Below are 19,252 nucleotides of genomic sequence, written 5' to 3'. Positions count from 1 at the left end.
CACTAGTATAAATCAGACATTATTGACATGAATTAAAAGAATCGAGAATAAATTTAAAGAATTAATTAATAACGAACTAAAGAGGGCTATACTAAAGTTGCTTCATTGTAGTAAAAATTTTTGCTATAGTACATCATCCGACGCGCTAGTATACTATCAGACATTAATGACACGAATTAAAACGAATCGAGGGTAAAATTAAAGAATTTACTAATGGGAACAACAAATTAACGAGAGATAAGCTAAAAATGTTTTATTAAAATTTTTTGCTATATACAAGGAATAAACGACATACTAGAATGTTTTCATACGTTAATAACATGCATTAGAACGAATCGTGAGTAGAATGAAATAATAAGAACAACGAACTAACAAGTGATATAATAAAGATGTTTCATGATACTAAAAGTTTTGCTATAGCGCAACATCCAAGGGAAATAAAACGTAGAAGTATACTATCAGAAATTAATGACACGAATTAGAACGAATCGAGAGTAAAATTAAAGAATTTACTAATGAGAATAGCGGACTAACGAGTGATGTACTAACGATGATTATTTACACGAAAAATTGTTTACTATAGTACATCATCCAAGGTATGAACAAAGTACTAATATACTATAAGACGTTAAAGACATGAATTAGATTGAATCGAAATAAAACTAAAGAATTTATTAATGGGAACAATGAACTAATGAGTGATATATTAAAGTTATTTCATTGTAGTAAAATTTTTGGTATAGTACATTATCCAAAGGATAAGCGAAGTACTAACAACATAATATCGAATTTTGATTACAAAAATTAGAACAAATCGAAAGCGAAACAAATGCTAAATTCCAATGTACTAAAATTTTTCGTCCAATATACACTTTTTTATAACATTATCAGAAATGCTTTTACTAACCTTTATTGCAGCTAGTTTGGGTTCTTTCTTCAGTAAGGCTACCAAAGCATGGTAATCGCATTGAGCAGCTTTTACGAACCATTCCTTTTTTAACTTCGTATCCAGCTGCAAAGTATGATTAGGGTAATTACGTCGTCTTTGAATACGAGAGATGGAAATTTTCATGCTTAATAGAAACTGACAGAACACACCGTTCCAAATGGCATTTAGACAAATAAAGGTCAATGAAAATAAATAGATGAGTTATCAAATAAACATTCAGACTTTTCGATACAATTTCCTACATTGGTTTTGTTGATAAGAGGCCACTAATGTAGCGATAGCGAAAGATATCAGTTTGAAACAATTGTCGAGAAAGATTTTAAAACCATTGTATGCAACTGTCTTGTTTATTCTACGCAGCACAATCAAGAATATTCATCAGTTTTACATTTCAGTTATATTTGTTCTTTTATAGTGAAAATAAATCCAGTGAATTGTGATGATAAATGTTTGGTTTGTAGTACTTTGAATTGTGAATTTCGTAATTTTCTTTTGAATAATTATTACATTTCTCAGTTGAAACAGAAAATTTCGCTAATAAATGTTTTTAGAGAATTTAACTAAGTTATTATATAATTTTAATTAAATAATTTAAAATTAAAAAACAATTTATTTATCAGGTTTTAGTACTTTTTACTCTAATCTATATAGATTAATACAATGCTGATTAAAGGGGGAAAAAGTACTCCAGATAGAATAATAAAAACGTATCCAGTGAATTGCGATGATGAATCTTTGGTTTGTAGTACTTTTAATTTTTAATTTCGTAATTTTCTTCTGAATAGTTATAATATTTCTCAGTTAAAACAAAAGATTTTGCTAATAAAATTTTTTAGAGAATTTAACTAATCTATTAAATAATAAAATAATTTAAAATTAAAAAAAATAATTTATCGTTATTTAGTACGTTTACTCTTATAGATGAATACAATAATGATTAAGGGGAAAAAAGTATTCCAGATAGAATAATAAAAACGTATCCAGGGAATTGCGATGATAAATCTTTGGTTTGTAGTACTTTGAATTTTGAATGTCATAATTTTCTTTTGAACAATTATTGTATTTTTCAGTTGAAACAAAAAAATTTGCTAAAAATTTTCTTTAACGAATTTAACTAAGCTATTACGTAATTTTAATTAAATAATTTAACATTTAAAAAATTTAATTTATCATTTTTAGTACTTTTTACTCTAATCTATATAGATGAATACAATAACGATTAAGGGGAAAAAAGTACTCCAGATAGAATAATAAAAACATATTCAGTGAATTGCGATGATAAATCTATGGTTTGTAGTATTTTGAATTTCGCAATTTTCTTTTGAATAATTATTGTATTTCTCAATTGAAAAAAAATTACTAGTAAATTGTTTTATAGAATTTAACTAAGCTATTATATAATTTTAATTCATTTAAAATTTAAAAAAATTAACCTATCAATTTTTTAGTATTTTTTACTCTGATCTATACAAATAAATACAATAACAATCAAGGAAAAAAGTACTCCAGATAGAATTAAAAATATAATAACTTACAAAAAAATTTTTTTTGCAATTTTTATTTTTATTACATTAACGCTCATTGTAAAAATAAATTCAATGCCATACAAAGATAATTCTTTAATTTATTAATAAAAATAAAAGAATGATATTAATTTGAATATTAGAAAACAATAATTCTGTTCTTTATCTTTTTCTCTCCATATGATTTTTATATTTTAACTTTTGATTTCTAAATTTCACCATATTCTTAGCGCAGTATGGCTCTTTTGCCATAAAACTCAAATTTACACTCAAATGCTTTCGATATTGTAAAATTTCTATTTTTCCTTTTATAGCTGCAACTATCAGTCAAATTTAAATTCACATTTGAAATAAATTATTACAAATATGATTTTTGATAATCTAGAAAACTACAAAATCTATTAAAAATATAAGTCATAAAGATTAAGTAAAACTTGAAAACAATGATAATTCATATCTATGGTTAAAGAATAAAAATACACAAAAAGAAATATTAAATACACAAAAAGAAATTATTAAAATCTTACCACAGAAATGGAAACATCATCATCAGTTCCAATTCCCTAAGGAAATAAATAAATAATAATAAAAAAAATAGGAATAAATTTTAAAACATTTTCTATTTTTAAAAACATTTAAATTTGTGCATTCAAAGAAAGAATATGTTTAAAAATATCTTTGTATTCCCGAGTTGACTTTAAGTGTTAAAGTACACTACATTATTTTTATTTTTTAAATACTTTAAAAAATCTTTTATATTTCAAACCAGTCGATATGAATAACAGAAATATTAACAGATTGGCATCAAGAAATCAAACATTTTGTTTTTTCAGCTTTAAAAAAAACCATAATTCTGATTTATTGTTCTTATTTATTACCATATTACTATTTAAAACTTTTGAACTAATAATTTTATGCAATTCACCTGCATGCATAAATTATAATTTTTTAATTATAAGAGTCAGAGAAAACCTGAACAAACATGGTGCCTGATGCGATATTAATTTACAATGATTTAAAACAAATTTCATATAGCAAAATAATAATTTGCTACATTTTGCCATTTTTTATGTTGAATAAATTAATATAAGAAAAAATGGGTGAAATGATATTTAATTAACTTTTTTTCAAATAGTTAGCATTACAATCACAAAATAAAAGCTTAATAAATCAAATAATATAAATAATTGTTTCGTAATCTTATGAGATTGTTCAAATTATTAGAATGAGATTACAATGTGTAAGAAATCGTTCTTCTCTAATATTAAATCCCTCCAAGATTTTTTTTTTTATTTTTTATTTTTAATATTGCTAAAAAAATGTTTGCAAAAGCAACCAATAATAGATATAGTCAATAAGAATTTCTGAAACCAATATGAATTTCAGAATAATAGATATAGCCAATAAGAACTCAGAATACGAATTTCAGTTCTTATGAGTTTCAGAATTCGAATTTCAGTTCTTACGAGTTTCAAAATACGAATTTCAGTTCTTATGAATTTCAGAATGCGAATTTCAGTCTTTAAGAGTTTCAGAATTCTAAAAGATCATTCTGTATTTCTAGGATTTTGAGAAATTCTAAAAACGCAGGTTGTTCTACTATTATACTTCGTGTTCAAATTTCTGGAGAACTCAGAATATTCAAAGATGCCGCAGAATCGAAAAAATCCAAAATCAGAAACATAGAAAGAGAGAAAGAAAATTGAAATATGAAAGGAGAGAAAAAATGTGCAATTTAATCATTTTAATCGCAATCGGTTCAAAAAATAATCTTCAGAATCGTTTTTATTTACGTAACGTTAATCGGCAACACGGCTGTGACGTAATAGTGCTATTTAACTCGTTAGCAAAGAGATAGGGAGAAACAGATAAGCAGTTTATTTTAATAGGGGAAGATTGGGGGAAAAATACAGAAGTTTTACTATGCAGTTTTATTTTATGCTAAAGTTTACAACAAATAATTTCGTTATCATTAATTGTGTTTGCTCTTTTCAAAAATAAGTCTACATTTTTTTGTCATTTGAGAACAAAATATTGCAAACAATTACTTTCTGCTAGCAATCTACAGCCTAGATAATATACGATTTTTTGTTCTTTCCGTCATTAAGGAAATAACGCAGTAGTTTTGTAAAATCATTAAACATTTGGAAGATCCTGGCTATAATACAGTAATTTCTACTTTCTCGTATACGTAGTAGAAGCTAGCTTCAGGTGGTATTCTTTAATGAATATACATTATGCAAAAAAGCAGCAATATTTACCACTCGGGTTGTGAAGGGAATGACAATATAAAATACATGCCAAAACTGCTTTAAAATACTTCTTTCTAATCAGCTGGAAATTTTCTTTTTGAAAATGGCATTGAATTTGCCTTTGTAACATTTGTATTAAATTAAGGAATCAATAAGTGATTGATCTGTTATATGAATGTTAAAGAATGCAGCATTATGCTTACTGAACGTTTGCTTTTTATGCTTTTTCAACCAGCGGAAGTGGTCTTCTTTTTCCCTTTATGGCTTTTTCCCATATACTCGAATAAAAATATTATCCCAGAGAACGCCTTGCATAGCATTGGCTTACCATAGTTACGAAATATTAACCTTTGGCGTGAATTTAGCATTTTTACTTTCGCACACGTAGTATAGTGAAAATATCACTATAATAATTCAAATAATTCGTCAAATATTTCGATAATTCAAATAATTCGAACTCGAGATTTTGACGAATCTTCACGTTTTAGAACTATCTGAGTTCGAAAAACGCATTTTTGAAAAATGTCCGTCTGTCTGTGACAAAGATAACTCAAACACGCTTTAAGTTAGACGTTCGAAATTTGGTATACGGTCTTTACACCAAATTTGCATATTTCTATCAAATTTTGAGTAAAATCTGTTCAGGGGAAGTCCGTCTGTACGTCTTTTCGAATATAAGTTAACACGATAATTACAAAACGAAGAGAGCAAGACAAATAAAAATAGGTATACAGATGTAGCATCTATAGAGTAGACATCTGTCAAATTTTGAGCTAAATCCAACAAAGGGTTGACTGCCTGCCGATCTGCATTTTCAGAAATATGTGAACTCGATAATTCAAAAACCAAGTGATTTAAATATATCACATTTGGTATGGGCTTTTGTAACTTCAAATTCAGTTTAGTGTCAAATTTTATTTCAATGAGTTGAGAAAAACGTTTCTAAAATATAATTTCGATAGTAGAATACTATTAATGCATGCCAGGGAATAATCGCCTAATAATTCACCAAAGATGCCAGACAGATTCAGTAAAAATGCTCAATTCACGCCAAAAGGTAGCATTTCGTAACTATTGTACGCCAATGCCATGTAAGACGTTCCCTGGCATGACAAGTTTATTAGAGAGTATGCGAGAAAGTTTGGGGGAGATTTGGCTGGTTTTAAAAGTATCCCGAAGACATACGGAGATGTTCATACAAAACAAAATGTCAAAAAGGATGCACCTGCAAACGATAAAAGAAAGAGAAGATTTCAACAAAAATATTTGATTACAGAAAAGAGCAAAAACCAATGTTATTTATGGAGTCTTTCGCACTTAAAATATGAAAGTGATGAAAAGATTTAATTACAGTTGAAATTACTCTCCTAATATTTGAACGATATTTTAACAAAAACTTTGATCTAGATTTATATCAAAATGAAAAACTTCTGCAAATAAAATTGGTAGAAATCAAATTTATTCTCAATATTATGTCAAAACTTTGGATATGTTATGCTATTTGAAAAATTGTACAGGATTTGAACAGTCTAACTTCGATTATTTTAGAAGCATTGAGAAAGTTTTCAACAAAATATTAATTATTAACATTCATTTTATGAATTTTTTTTAAAACTTTTGAATATTATTAACTGAACTAATTTTTAAAAAAGCTTATATTTTCACTTTAAACCATTAAAATTAATATAATAATCGAGAGTTAATAAAATTAAATATTTTACTATATAATTGTCAGTAAAATTTACATTATATCAATAATTAATAATCGGCGGGATTTGTCTCCCTGAAACTTTCTCGCATATTCTCTTATAAAGGTCTTATCTCCTTTCATCCGCATAAAATTGTGGACCTAGGGTAACCCCAGGAATACCTCGCATGGCATTCATGGGCAGAAATTACGAAATATAGATCTTTGGTGTGAATACAGATTTTTAATGATTCCATTGAAAGAATATATATTTTGGTCATCTTTTTGTCGTCCGATTTACACCAAAATTTGACATGAAATCACATTTGTAGTCACAAGATCATATACCGAAATTATTTAAGTCATCGCATTTATCAGTTATTACATTTAGATGCTTATGAAAGTACAGACTGATTGTCGGTCAATTCTTTGACTGATTTTGTTCAAATTGTGAAAAGTATCTATATTTTTTATGTTAAATCTATGTACCAAAGTTTATCTATCCAGCTCTTTATATTTTGTAGTTAACAAGTTTATGTGTTTTCGAATAGACAGACAGACTTCTTGTGAATAGAATTCGTTCAAAATTGGACAGAAATCACATGTGTAGTCACAAGATCACATATCGAATTTCATTCATTTAAACCATTACATTTATGAGTTATTATATTTAGATGCTTATGAAAATACAGATTGTCGGTCATTTTTTTGACGGATTCTGTTCAAATTTTAATGAGTATCCATATTTTAGATGCTAAGTCTATGTACCAAAGTTTATCTATCCAGCTGTTCTTATTTTGTAGTTAACCAGTTCATTTGTACTCTGACAGACTTCTTGTAAATGGATTTCGTTCAAAATTTGACAGTAACATACAAATTTGGTCGAGATTCCAAATACGAATTTGAGCAGTTTCGTTCAAAGCGTTTTTTTAATTTTCGCGTTCACAGATAGATAGGCCTGATTCTAAAAATGTGCTTTTCGAACTCAAGGAGTTTTAAAATGTGAAGATTCATCAAAATCTCAAATTCAATTTTTTTTTTTTTTTTTTTTTGACGACTACATCACTTTTTTTATACCTCGTTTATAGCGAAAGTAAAAATAGAAATAAAAAGCTCATTTACATATTTATCAATTAATTTGCATCTATGGCAACAACTTTTTTCAAGTATGATTTGGTGGAAAGTGAAATCCGCATGTCGTAAAATGTCATTATTGCTTCTAGTTTAAGCCAGCGTATGTTGTCAAACAATCTGAGATGTCAAGACGACGAGATACGCGCTTTAAAATAAGACAGATAAAAAGACAAAATAGCAACAGATGATTATGTGCCAGTGTGCGTCATGCAGCAGAAGATAAACTATACGCATGAAATCTTATCTAGGTTAATGAGTTCTAAGTTCACTACTAACAGCTGAGAGCTGCATTTATTCCAGATAAGCTGCTATGACAAGCTTGCATACTAAAATTAAATTTAGTTGATAGAGTAATATACAGCGAAAGTTGTATGAAGTATGAAAATAACAACAAAAGAATTCCCTTTTCATCACAAATGTTGTCTGAAAATTGCGGAAAAATAACGAAGTTACATAAATAATTCAAAAAAAAAAAAAAAAAAAAAAAAGAAATAAAGAAGATCGATCAAAAAGTTCAATTAGGAAAATTAACGGTATACCATAATGAAACCACAGGAAAAAGTTTATTGGAGTTATCTGTAAAATTGGAGGAGATATTTGAGATTGAAGGTATAAACTTTCCGTAATTTGACAAAGAGTTCGTCCTAAAAATGAAAAATGCATTTTCTAGCATTAACATGAAGTTTTTCTGTGTTAAGCAATGGTAAAATGAAACTTAAGCATCGTATAAAGTAAACAAAAATAATTTAAAAAAAAAAAAAAAACGCACTTGGAAAGTGGGGGGGGGATATGAGAATACATTTTTCATTTTCAGGATGAACTCCTCTTCACGTCACGGAATTTTCATACTTTTAATCGCCAACAGCTACGCCAATTTTATAGATAACTCTTTCCTGTGTTTCTATTATAGTATAGCATACTTTTTTTATAATTTTGGCACTTTTTGGCCAATCTTCTTTATTTTTTGAATTATATTTGTAACTTTCTTATCTCGTTGCTAGGGGGGGGGGCTATAACTTTTTTCAATGAATTCAGCATAATTACTTTATTATACGTTACTTCCTTTATTAGACAAGACGTCGTTTTGAATTCAAAGAGCTTTAAAGTAACTATCACTAACGGAAAACCCCAAAAATTGAAAAAATATATATATACTATTTTGATGTGTTATTATTGATTAAAACAAAATAATTATATTCTAGGCAGAGTTAATGTTGACAAGATGGTTTCTACAAAAACTTATTTTTAAAAATTAAAATGATTCTCAAGTCACTTTTTTCCAGAAATTTTTAAAATTATGAACTATTTACTTAAAAATTAAAAAAATTGGGACAATTCGGTGCATTTTTCAAAACTGCCCCCCCCCAAACTTTTTTCTCTAAAATACGAATCATCTGTTCACTTAAATCTCTTCAGTGATGATAGGTTTACAGTATGCCAGGCAAACATATATAGTGGTAAGGCTAAATTCTAGAGACGGGTACCGCCAAGTTTGGCGCCCCTCTACGCCTGCAATGTATGGCAACCCTGTGAAGAGAATGGGGTGATGTCGGTGATGTAATTATAAACTAATCAGGTATGAATTGACTTTGAATATCAACCAATTAGGTATAAGTGCAGCTTTTCGCGGGGAATTTCTAATTTCTACTGCTCCCCAAGTCTTGTAACGTATTTTTTCTTACTTTCTTCGATTTCTCTTGTGCTGGCAGCTTTTCGTGGGGAATTTCAAGATTTTCTCTTCAATTAATTGACGATTGGATTTATTCTGATTTCTTCTGCTTGTAAAGTATTTTTTTTTCTTACTTTCGTCGATTTTTCTTGTGGTGTAAAATGGCTGGTATGAATGTGACAAATGAGGAATCCCTTAAATTGAGGGGGTTTTCGATTTAGAACGTTTGGTAGCGAAAGCGTGTGTTGAATGGTGCATGAAAATGGATTTAATTGCTGATGGAAGTGTGGTGAATGCGGGCGGGATATGATATTAACCCTCTGAGCGTTTTCATTCTACGTCTGAAACCTCTAAAAAGGGTACTAAACTTGACTAGTATTCTCTCTCACAATCGTTTCGGTTTTCCTAAAGAAATGTACAGCAAGCGCGAGCACTTTTTTCTTTCCCCTCTTCTTCTTCACGGGTGGTCTACACACACTGGGGTATGCGCAAATTACCGCTCATTCATGTCAGATCTTATAGCTTTCGTTTATGGCTAGAAAAGTCAGATGGTTTCTAGGAATAGTGTATGGGGATCCAGTTTTGTTGCTTTTTAACCCCGATAGTAGATAATATCGCTCTGTAAAAAGTTGTACAGAGCAAATATAAACAGAAGGGTTTTCTCTTAATTTTTGCTAGGTATTTTAAGCACAGAAACTCTCATCGGTCTCACTATATATATATATATATATATATATATATATATATATATATATAAAATAAGTAATTAATGAGGATTCAAATTCCATTCATATTCCTTTATTATTCTTTCAAATAAATCATTGTAATATTTTTTACTGAGTAATCAATATTTGAATAGCATTTGTCTAAAATTAGGACTAATCACAAATAGTTATGTCAATCAGATGTGTATAAATAACAATATAAAACCGATTTATCATTAAAATAGCATTATCTTCTCTTATAATAAAATATGCAAATCAGCAAATTGATTGAGTAGCTTAAAAAATATACAAATCTAGAGCCATATGATTTGCTATTTATGTATTAATGACCCAGGCTCTAAAATATATCACATCAATTTTTTTAAAGTTCAATACTTTTTTTAAACATTTTTTTATTGAAAAATAATGGCATATTCGCTTTTAAATGTTTCAAAATAATGAAAATTTCAATTAAAACCTCATCAAATATATCAGGGTAAATGCAGATTAAATGACCTTATTTAAAATTTATTTTTGAAATTATAGACTGTTCTATTGATTTTAAAATGTTTTAGAAATTTATTAAAATTATCGACTTTTTTTTGCTATTTTTTTCCCACCTTTTTTCACTATTTTGTGTGCATATTCAAAGAAATTGCTATCTTCAAAAATATTCAAAGGAACAAACAAATGATTCTTTTAAAATATTATACAGGAGTATTTCATTCCTCGTAAATTTCGATACATTTATGATGTTCTTTAAAAAAATACAATGGACGTAATAATTTTCTAATTTTCGTGCATTCTAAAAAAGAAAACACTATTTATTTATTGCTATTTCTGCTAGTTTTATCAAAAAAAAAATTAAATGACAAAAGTTTCAATTGTGCTTACATATTTTTATAAAATTTACTGTGGAAAAGTAATTGATGATTTAAATATGTAAAATTAAACTTGTAAAGCATATGTTGCATTAACGTATCTTTGCAACATTCCATTTTCTTTCTCTTTCTAATGATCGCTAGGAGTGAAGATAACAATCACCGAAAACATTTTTTTTAACAATAATTCATGACGATGGATTCAATAAAGGAATAAGCGTCTTGCTTTGGTAGGAACCGCAACAATTCCACAATTGAATTAAGAAATTTTATGTCTTAGAACTGTATTTGAAACAAAGTTTAAAAGTTTTAATTGCTTACTAGAAAAGTTTTTACTTTTGTTGATTACCTCCATAGACATTGAAAAAATATCAAACTATATAAGTAAATGGATTTAATGAAGAAATAGTGATATTCGTATTTCAGTGAAATTGGGATGTATAAATTTTACAAATATTTGACAGCATAGTGTGAAAACTCTCGAAAACCAGCGTAAGAGGTAACTGGTTCCTTATTTAGAAGTAATTACCGGTGTAAGCAATTACTTTCATTTATGAAAGTAGCCTTGTATCCAGAATCATTGACATTAGCCTTGAATCGGTTTTGAAAAACACAAAAATAAAGTTTTTTTCTTTTTTTTTTTAATTAGTAAAAAAAGGTTTAGTAGTTACGCGTAGGACGTAAACACTTCTTATTTTGATTATAACTTAATAAACCGTATTCTAAATTATATTACAACAATTAACATACCTGGAAATCATAAATAACATTTACATCTCCTGTTATTTCCTCTAAATAAATCAATATTATGATGTTTGTTTTGAAATCTGTTTTATGATGATTTATGTCATGAGTGCTATGGTGATTTATTATATGATTATTCAGAGCAATTCAAAATAAATCTGAAGATCGCATTTAGTAAATAAACACATTCAATATTAGAAGGAATATATTAATCGCATACCTTAGTTCATTAAGTATGAAGCTATCTTTTACCATAACTAAATAATCACTCTTTGTATTTCGTTATTGAAAAGAATAATTCACAGATTCTCGAAATTTGATACTTACAAAATATGCCCAGTCTTAGAACATCACGTCATATTATTATCAAAAGTTGATTTTAGTTTTTAATCATATTTTTTGTCGAAAATTAATAATAGTGTTTAAACGATTACATCTACTGACTTAATTTCACAAACTTATCAAATTAAATCTTGATAAAAAAAAGCCTTTATAAAGCAGTTACTTTCTAATTTGTAAGCTATTCCATTGATTTATGGATCCCCCCCCCCCCTTTAAATCAGAAAGACCATCTCGCGATTAACAATCCGTGTGGCCCTAAGGCTCGTCTCACACTATACGGATTCAAATGCCACCCGTGTCGCTATGAGTTTGGGCCGCCGTTTTTCTACAGACCGAACATTTTACTCAACTCAACATTTTACTCAACAGAACATTTTACTTACTGTACTTCTTGATAACTTCCAAAAGAACTAACCAAAAATTGAAATCTTTTTCACAGTTGTGTAGGATGTTGGATTTAATACAGGAAAACGCATTTTACTTTATAAAAACTTTATATAATTAAATAACAGCCATTTCAATAAAAAAAAGTTGATATACTTTTTAAATATTTTCAATGTGTTGCTTATTCTTGCGTTGTTTCTATATCCTCACAATAAGGACAATTATGAACAGAATTCAACAGCAAAATCCATTAAAAAAAGTAATAGAATGAAAATATTTTAAAAGGAAATACTTCACGTGACAACAAGAATAATAAACGCATTACTAAAATACACAAATTCAGTAATTTTAATTTTTTAAAGAGGAAATACATATATAGAAACCAATACTAAAAAGGAGCCAAGCAAAAGGAACAAAAGTATAAATTCATGGCCGTAGTATAAGCTCATAGAGGAATCATGAAGAGAAATCCATTTCAACCTCAAAACTCAACCTCAAATTCCTGTCGCTTTCTTTTGTCACTTTATAATATATATTATATAAAGAACAGAAAATTTTTAATATATAAATTATTAGAATAATTAAAATATTATGCAGTATAGTTATACCGAATTATAATATTCATTTAACTAGTTTTAAGCATTACAATACATATCTGCTTCAGTAAAATATTTATAAACTTCAAGTATCACAGAACTGATTTTCGTAAAATTTATTATAAAAGTTATTCGCATGTTTCGCAGAAATTCTGTATTCACGTTCCCCAGCGCGCAGAGAAACATGGTTACAAAAAAAAAAAAAAAAAAAAATGTTTGAAACAAATTGTACCTATCCACAACGCTTGATACTTTATTTTTATAATTTATCAAATATATCTCCAAGCGGTAGAAAAAATTAATAAACTTGATTGAATTGTTGATGAATCATGCAGCCAAATAGTGGAAAGAAAGAATTTATTTATTTCAAAATGAAAATACATTAAAAAAAGGCGTTTTTTTCTTCTTTCGAAATTGAAAAATTATATAGAGCAGACGATCATTGATGATATATCTAATGGCCAATGGTTTTATTATGAAATATAAATTGACAGATTTGGTCGAATGACTGGGGAAAGTAGAATACCGAAAGGTTTTGGAAGTAATTCCGCCATAGACGTATCAACTGAATATACTGAGAAGATTATATATATATATATATATATATATATATATATATATGATAGGCGATCATTGATGATATATCAATAGTCATTAGCCCTCATATAAAAGGAAAATTAATATATGATTGACAATATTATTTATATAATTGGTTTAAAAAATAAACAATTGTTTCTCAAATTTCAGTTTAATATAGCATACTGGATATGGCTTAATCCCTTTTTTCAACCCTTTAAAACCCTTTATTAACTTTTTTTTAACCTCCCCATTCAATAGCTTAGGTTAAAAAGGCTGAGCATTCACTAGGAATCATTCCAGTCAAAGAATTTGAGAAACGATTTCTTTCTTTATCGTAAATCAACATATAGCAACCTTTCTATAATTAATTGTAATTAATTTATATGTAATCTTATCTTCAAATATTAGATAAACTGACTGATGAGAAATCTGTATGTAAAAGTCATGTATGCATGCATGTACATGATATCCCAAAACGGAAGCATCGAGATAAATTAAATGTATCATGCAATTTTATCAAAATGTAGATTTGTATTAATTTTTTTAAATGTATTCTGACAAAGGATTTATTACACATGAGTGTTTAAATAATTATTTGAAATCACACGCACAGATACAATATAGATAAATGAAGTTTGGTGAGTTGGTTTGATATCGTTATTGCGAATGTGTCGAATTTTTGCTCCAGTCTGAAAGGATAGGAAGACGCACCAAATTCATACTTGATTCTATTCAAAATGTGCTAAGAAATATGGATAGCGCTACACTGCATAAGCAGATGAATAGGAAAAAGTAAGAATGCTGATGCTACCATTGATCTTTACCTTGATTGTAAACCTTGGATTGCTTTTAATAATAATAATTGTTTTCCTGTTTGGGCCCAACAACCTTTAAGGTCGATCCTGCATTAGTGTGCAGTTTATGAAGTTTTCTTCCATAAGTAACACCAGCATCAGTAACAAAATCTGAATAAAGTAATGCAAAGTCATTTATTTGATAGGAGAAAATAGCAGGTTGTGATTTCAAGGCATAACTATGAATGCTAAGCTTTTGAATATTCAAAAATAATTTATTATCCATGCACCATTCAGGAATTTATCTGCACCATTTTGTATTAGAACATCCTTAAAAACGTATAGTTAAAACTCATTCTGTACTTAGCACAAGATTCACCAAAAGTTATCTCATTTATCCACTCAGATTTTATTCTATATTGAAGAATGCTCATTAACTTATCTACAAAAAAAAAAATATATACTGCTTCAAAGACTTGTAAAATAAGAACAGAATTTTTGAACTACCTACTTATTTTTTTAGAAGTGTTTTAGAGATCTATAATTTTATCTAAGAAATATATCTTCTTTGATAAACTGTTGAAAAAATATCTTCAGATAGTTTACAATGTTAAGACTTTTACAATGCGATTCGTTTCTTAATATTCCTAACAAAATAAATCAAACCCTGAATTAAATTTATTTTACTATTTGCTTTCATCTACATCAAGGTATATTAAGACTAAATATTAATAATTTTCTGAATAGACATAATTCTTAAAAAAATGTTTTTGTTTCTTTTATGAATTTGAATGAAATTATTCTATTCAGTTCTTTAAAAAAAACTTTGAAAAGGAGTCGCATTATAAAAAATGACACATTATTCCAAATTTTTACAAGATAAGAGAAACAATATAATAATATATTTTATTATATTCTGTGAAATTTAGACTGCTTAAAAACGCAAAATTCATTTGCATCTGTTTACTTCGTGAAAAATAATTGGAGGTATAGATTAGCATAAAAATATAAATTTGAATCATAATAACAGTTGAACTAAGAATGAAAAATATATTTAATATTTTAACTATATATTGATGGCAATTTTTCAAATATATCCCTTTCGAGTTGCTAGTACTTCAATGTGATGTTTAATCACAAGTAAGCATAAAACTGCATTAAGAAAAAAATAACTCAATGGAACTTTGAGGCAACGCTTAGATCAAAGAAATCCTATCCCTATCGATATCAAACAAAAACTATTGAGACAAAATGCAATTTAAATTTAAGTTCACATAGAGCCATTATGGGAGACACAATTGGGGAAAAATTCATGTTCCTCTTTTCTTGGGCGAGCCCTTTCCTTTTTCACCCCTCATTCCTCCATAACGCCGGCACCATCACAATGCCCCATGCCTAAAGGAATCTTCGGGCTCTCAGATCCTGTGACTTCCTTAAATGGCCGTAAAACTTCATTGTGTTGTCTCCCCTCCAATTCATCAAGATGTCGAAACTGGTAGGGGGAAAGAAATACGTTAAAATACGTCGACACCATCTGCGGTGCAGTAACACCCCTACGTGATTTTCAGTGCAAAACGAATCTGCATCGTTCGTTACCCTACGTTAAAATCCGTGCGGTGCACTTTAAAGACATCTATGGGGCTACGTCGAAATACGTGTGGAACCCTTAGAGGGTTAACAGAAAGGAAAGGTTTGCAGAAGAGAAGGGCATTATTGTAAATTAACGAAATTCACATCGTTACATCGGGTGAGTTAAAAAAAAATTTGTATTGTTATTTTTGTGCATTTTTTAAAATTTAACATTGTTCAAATTGTGCTATTTTTAATTATTTCTTATATAATTATTCTTATTTTATAATTATAATATTCTAAATTCTATTATTCTAATATTCTATAATATTCTAAATATAAATATAATATTCTATTAAATATAATTATTCCTATTTTTGTTCTTTTTGTATACTTCATGCCAAATTTTTCTCCTGCCATCGCCCCAAGGACGCTGTAATCTTCAGAAAAAAATCTCTTGGAAAATAGTCATAATATTGAGAAATACAATTCTGAAGATTACAGCGTCCGCGGGGCTTGGCAAGAAAAATTTGGCGGGAAATCGCCAAATGGTACCCGTCTCTAGAACTGTACCAGTGGTAATTTGGTGGAATTCGAATCTTAATATTCGAGAATAAGATACGAGACCATTATTGTTCTCGTATTTTTTACATCAAATCAAAAGCTATCAGCAAATATTTATTACCAGCCAACCAATTAACTAATTGTTCCGTATTGAAAAAGTTTTTATTGCGAAAACTCGTCATTTACTCCAAAATAACATTATTTTTGTTTTGAGAGGAATTACCATATTGATATATCATCATTAACTAAAATAGGATGATTATTTTTATTAATACCAGCTGGACAGGAAGGAAAATTCTTCAAAAATATTAAAAATTAAAAGTCTTTAATCCTATCAGTATGAACTATTTAAATATACACAAGAAACAAAACAATACAGTGCATTTTTTTCCAAACCTGTGGGCTTTTTTCGCTCAGTCCGAGACATTTGGCAATTTGGTTAGTCTTTTGCCCCTTCTGAGACATTTGGCAGTTGGTAATCATTTGGCACTTTGTTAGTCTTTACCCAAAGTCTTTGGTAGCTTTACCCTTTGGTAGTTGGTAGTCTTTTCCCCCATTTCGAGACATTTAGCACTTTTAAGTCTTTACCCATGGTGACAGACTTACAAGTTTCATGCAAACATACACAACAAATGTCTAGTGAAATTTGGTTCCATTCCCCGATACTGATATTCAACCATTTGGACGTCATGCCTTATGTAATTTTTGATGGCAACTCAATATACAGTGTGCCCATGGTGTCATGGTGGGAGTTTTAAAGCTTTTTTTTTTTAAATATGCAACTTAAACATCAAACTTTTTTAAAAAGTGAACAAATTATTCAATAGATTTATTAAGTTTATTTATATGTTCTGTACAATTCGATTTAATTATGTTTATTTGATGGACGTTATTTAGATGTCATGACTTCTGTAATTTTTGATGGCTAGTCAATACACGATGTATCCGTGGTGTCATGGTGGGAGTTTCAAAGCTTTTTTTTTAAATAAGCATCTTAAACATCAAACTTTTCAAACAAATGCAAAATTATTTTGTAAACTTATCAAGTTTATTTGCATATTATATACAATTCGACTTAATTATGTTTATTTGGGAATTATAGGAATAAAAGAATATCTACCACGATGCAGCCTCACTACCATTTAATCAATATACTTACTAACCAATCAGGCTTTTATCATAGTAATTAGCCATTTATTCTAACATCGATTAGTTTTTGACAAAGTATTTTTAATCGATAGATCGCAATGCAAGACAAATTTTGCAGTTGCCACTTATTTAATTTTGGAGATTAAAAAAATTCTTCTTCTTACTGCGCTGTCAAGATATTTTACCTGAAATGAAATAAAATCGAAAAATTAAGTAGATCATTTAGAAAGCGAAAACTATACCTTCGAATGAATCCTGTTTTCTTTGTCAGGTGTGAGTGGCGAATGGGATCGTTTGGTGTTCCTCTTTTTTTCCATGTCGTCGAAGTGCTGGACTCGATCTCTCACTTTGCCACTGGCCATGGACCAGTCACGGTTTGGTTGCTGGAAAAGTGAACAACAATCAAATCAAAACAAATTTCAAACAAAAGAAAACTTATGAGAAACTTTTGGTAACATATGATTAATGATTTATGTCAACAATGACTTTCTCGAGACTATGGTACAATTGTTTATAGTAACTGTGCGGTAATAATACGAAGTTTTCTCTCGATAATGCGGTGTGTTTTGCTTTCAACTTCGTAGGATAGTGTGTAATGGAGTCTGCTTCTCTGATTGCTAAAAATTATTACGAAAGAACCATTCAATATAATATTGTAATATTTTTACTATGGAATTACCGTGTTCTTAATTATTTTATTTCAACAGATAACGCAACGACTGCAGTAAAAATCGTAATTAACTGGCGCCATTTCTATTATCGAAATGGCGCCAACGAAGGAAAAGGCTCAGTGTGTTCTTTGGATTCATGAATTCAAATCCGACAAAGCTGTTCGATATAAATTTTGGGTTACATAACGAATAGACTCTTTGCTGCTCCAATTGAAGATATCGATATATACAAAGTTTTAAAAACAGATGCTGTGTCTAAAATGACAACCGAAATGTAGGGCAATACGTGTTTAGAATTGGAGCATCGTCCTAACATTCTTCGAGCTACCTATGGTGCTGACATAGAAATTTACTGATTTAAGTGGTTTTATTAATAATTGCATGAATCTTTTTACAATATTTTGAAGCAACTGCATGCTAAATTTAATCGTTTTTTAAAAATAAATTTTTGTAATCTGGGAAGAATTTTGGGGCTATCGAGGAATATCGTGTTTCTCATTTGGATCGCTTACCATTGAAAATTGTACACAAATCTACAAATTTGACATCAAGATAACAAAACAAATTTCATTTAGCTAGCTTGCAAAGTCTTCCAGTTACAATGCATTAAAAGACAAGCAGAGAGATAGTTTAACAGCTCACGAATTTAGTGCGAAATTACATATAGATCTGCAATTTTGGCGCGAAGATTATTTACTAAAAATCCCGAATCCTACGCTTGACATGCACACATGACAGATCAGGAAAACAGTCAATCCGCTAAAGGATTTTATCCAAAATTTGATGATAATCTGAAATTTCAGTAATAAAAAATATGCACCAAATTTCATTTATCTGTCTTCTTCTTATTGTGTTCAAACGAGCTTGGATATACAGACAGATTGCTACAGAGGAGCTCTGTTCAAAATCTGACAAATATCTACAATTATGGATAAAACCTTTCTGGCTCGTAGAGCTTTCACACGAGCTAGGATATACAGACAGATTGCTACAGAGGAGCTCCGTTCAAAATTTCACAAATATCTACAATTATGGATAAAACCTTTCTGGCTCGTAGAGCT

At 28.8% G+C, this 19,252-nt stretch overlaps 1 protein-coding gene across 3 annotated transcripts in view; it reads right to left on the bottom strand.

Moving 5' to 3' along the window:
* The window catches only part of LOC129957359 (uncharacterized), a 93,382-nt gene that overhangs the window by 47,239 nt on the left and 26,891 nt on the right, over nt 1–19,252 (bottom strand). For all 3 annotated transcript variants that reach the window (XM_056069645.1, XM_056069647.1, XM_056069648.1), the window contains exons 4-6: nt 17,763–17,903; nt 3,000–3,035; nt 908–1,012 (exon numbers count right to left, since the gene is read on the bottom strand). In XM_056069645.1, coding sequence (XP_055925620.1) covers nt 908–1,012; nt 3,000–3,035; nt 17,763–17,903 — 282 coding nt within the window. The remainder of the gene's footprint in view (nt 1–907; nt 1,013–2,999; nt 3,036–17,762; nt 17,904–19,252) is intronic.

This window comes from Argiope bruennichi, chromosome 11 (genome assembly GCF_947563725.1).
Source record: "Argiope bruennichi chromosome 11, qqArgBrue1.1, whole genome shotgun sequence".
Lineage (NCBI taxonomy): Eukaryota > Metazoa > Arthropoda > Arachnida > Araneae > Araneidae > Argiope > Argiope bruennichi.
This window is presented reverse-complemented; position numbering and strand designations above follow the sequence as displayed.